This window comes from Amphiura filiformis, chromosome 9 (assembly GCF_039555335.1).
Source record: "Amphiura filiformis chromosome 9, Afil_fr2py, whole genome shotgun sequence".
Taxonomy (NCBI): Eukaryota; Metazoa; Echinodermata; class Ophiuroidea; order Amphilepidida; family Amphiuridae; genus Amphiura; species Amphiura filiformis.
In genome coordinates, this window is record NC_092636.1 from 49,790,728 (window position 1) to 49,794,109 (window position 3,382).

The 3,382-nt window shown below is 36.4% G+C and overlaps 1 protein-coding gene across 1 annotated transcript in view; it reads right to left on the reverse strand.

Moving 5' to 3' along the window:
• Nucleotides 1-455: 455 nt before the first annotated feature.
• The window catches only part of LOC140160350 (acid-sensing ion channel 1-like), a 20,907-nt gene continuing 17,980 nt past the window's right edge, over nucleotides 456-3,382 (reverse strand). The window contains exons 8-9 of the mRNA XM_072183598.1: nucleotides 3,162-3,253; nucleotides 456-1,649 (exon numbers count right to left, since the gene is read on the reverse strand). Coding sequence (XP_072039699.1) covers nucleotides 1,525-1,649; nucleotides 3,162-3,253 — 217 coding nt within the window. The 3' untranslated portion in view covers nucleotides 456-1,524. The remainder of the gene's footprint in view (nucleotides 1,650-3,161; nucleotides 3,254-3,382) is intronic.

Consider the following 3,382-nt stretch of genomic DNA (forward strand, 5'->3'; position numbering starts at 1 on the left):
TGTAATGTACTTCACATTAGATAGGTACAGTTTACACTAATCTACCATATCTATCATTATTCAGCAAGATCAGTTCGGGGGCACTCATAATTCACGGATGTCTCTGATATCAAATACTCTTGAAGCGTCATGTCACTTAACAGTATCATATTTCAGATACGTCTCATAAATCACATACTCCCTACAGTTTCAAAACCCAGTCGCAAACGATATTAGTAATTTTGGTGAACGTGCCAGCGCAGTGGGAACAATTTTGCAAGTAGGCCTTATCAGGGTTGTAGCTAGCCCAAGTTGAGTGCCTGCTAATTTTACTATCCAATTCATGAATTAGAGCGCAGGCTCGGGTACTCTTGGGATTTTTTTACTTCAAAACATTTGATTTTGGCCACTGTAATCTAAGTGTGTTCTGGGACCATTTGTCAGAATTTGCACAGATAGCACAGGTAGATTTTGCGAAACATAGGAAAGCTTATTAATACACTCGGCTTCGTTCCGATGTGCTGCATCGAGTGCCCAGCTGTCATCAAAGCTCGACGTATGTGATATCACAGACCCCCGTATGTGAAATCGCTGACCTGTCTTATATATCAGAGACGTCCGTGAATTACGAGTGCCCCCGAACTGAGATGTAACATCCCCATCCCTAAAACGTAAGGATAATATATTTCACTACATCTACGCCAATAATGTGAACTACCATGAACGACAACTTTGAGAGAAATTGTCCAGTTGCAAGAAGTGTCGTGCATTTTTTTTTGTGATTAATGCTTAGAACCAAGACTTGGTAATACTAGAAAAACTTTGGTGACAGAAATGCACATTGCTCCAAAAAGATTCTAACCCTGAAAGGTCATACAGGGGTTAAATTTTTAATTCTGTGTCGAATTGAACAGATTTGTGTACAAAACGAATTCGCACGCATCTCGCTTGTTGTGCATGTGTGCCGATTGCGATCGAATTTTGTCTCAGGCCCAGATTTACAATACCGATAGTAAAAAGTGGGTCTGTTTCGTTCGCAACGACGTATCACCATCCAATTTTCTGTTAATTTCTAGAAAACATGTCTCAACCTAAATTCTAAATACAAAGTTTTTTTTTCTTGTTTAGCCCAAACTTTGACCATTGACATTTTACTTATAAACTCGAGAACCGTACATCTCAGATAGGACAAACCATACTATTTCTGAATTATTGTGATCAGAGTTATACTTTAAAAAAAGATTTTAAAAAGATCTGAGCATTTTTTAAATTGGCCCCTGTATTCTTTTCAAAGTAAGGTGCAGATTTGCGACTAAAGTTGTTCCTGTTCTTTGAGGTCTTTTTATGATATTAAGGCCGATTCTGGACCTTAATTATAAAAAGCTCTCTGTTTTTTCTTGTTTCTTGACTATAGATAATCATCAATACTAGTAAATGCTATTTTCAATACTTCTGTATTGTAGTCGTATAGAATGTTAAGGCCAACTTGCTATAAGTGTTGCAAGCGAAATTTCCAATTTTGAGATTATGTCTCTCGAGTCTTTTTTATACGCGTGCATGCGAACGAGACGTATATTTCTTGTAGCAAGTACTTATCATGAAGTCGATGAATTCCACCATAGTAACTAGACTCATTCCAGCTAATAGACCCATTGAACCACCTATGTCACCTGTATGACGAAGCATAAATATAAAGAAAAAAAATAAACTGCAAAAACAATATTAGTATTTTACACACAAAATAGTCAAATTACAGGAACAATGTCGCTCCTTATAGTGACACATCATTAGGTATTTGTTGTTGAGGTCGTGACAATTTTTTTAACCCATTGATGAAGCACAACATTTTGAACACCTCGGCGTGACAAATTGTGTCCATATTGTTACCATTTTTACGTTTTGTAGCACATAACTTTCGCGTGACACATAAAAAATATCATTATTTTTATGTCATCGGTGGGATATATAGAGCAGTTTTTTAGAGACAACTGAGTTTCCAAAAAAGGCTCCATTGGTGTTTTACGCTCATGTTGGTCCATGATGGGGTGAACTTTGGTTGGTGAGCTTGCCCCTTTCTTTTCTTTTGCCTTCCCGATTTTCTCTTTCATATTTTGTTAGGCGGGCACTTTTTTATTTCACTCTTCTCCGACCTCAACCAACGCCCCCTCCCTTCCCTGCCGACGCCTAGCTAAAATAAATATGATGCAAAATGGAGCAAATTCGCGCGAAGTGCCAAAAATATTGCAATTTAAAAGCTATGAGATTCTTTTTCTTTTTCAGATAGCGAGACAATATTTTTTTTCAAAAACTTCCCAGCCCCCTTGATATCTAATGGTGCGTCCCTTACAAGTGCTTACCAAAAATAATGTTCAAAGTATCATAACAACCATAATAATAACTTCATATTACATTCAGAATATAACATATTTGAGAACTGGAACTTAAGGAACATAATTATACTGTATTCTGGATTACATTGACATTTTGTAATACCTGTTTCTAAATGTTGTTCTAAAGTAAAGTTGTATACTTTAATGAAGTACAGCTTTATTATACACTAAATTATTTTATTGTTCACTGTGGAATTAAGGTTTTTTTAATGGGAACTTAAATTTCCAACTTGCTCCTCTGTTACCATTTTTGTCGCACAATCATGTAAGGAGAGAACAGCTTATTATTATAACACCTAATCTAAGTCAACATACGAATTACTTCGATGTTTCTTTGATTACACAGGACAACAAAGCTTTTGCTACTGGGGTAAACGTATGTGTTCTAGACTAAATCGAGCATGCTGATTCCGAATCCGAAAATTGTTCATAACGTCAGGATTTTAAGATATGTAAGGCCTATTAGCAAATTGCTTTACAAAACGAGTCTACAAATGCGCGTCTTGTATTCCCACCTTGATTTCTTTCCACCTAATAAGGGTGATGTAAGTGATGAGCATTGTGAAAGATTCCATCAAGACATTTCAGTAATGGAAACTAGGTTTAACCCTAACATGATAGCGGGTATACTTTATTATGTCTTTTTTTATATAGCATTAACTAACTTGAAAGTGTGACGTGCTAGGTAAATTCTGACTTCATATTTGAAATCAGCGATCCTGATTTAGCCACGAATACATGGATTTTCCTCATTTGTTGTCCAGTGTCACCAGGTCTTTTCCTTTGACTTACTTAACATCGCTCCGGTTGAATATGCCTCAATTTCTTCCACAATTGGATAACGGAGAGACTCGAAGTAGATGTTCAAATCAAGATAGTTTTCTCTACAAAGCAATAGATACACATTGCTTAGAGGACTGAATTCCACTTCACGCCGCACAGAGGTATATATTTCTATATACATTTCCATGCAAAATCAGGTCATTTTGCCTGATGATCGCCATGTTAGGATA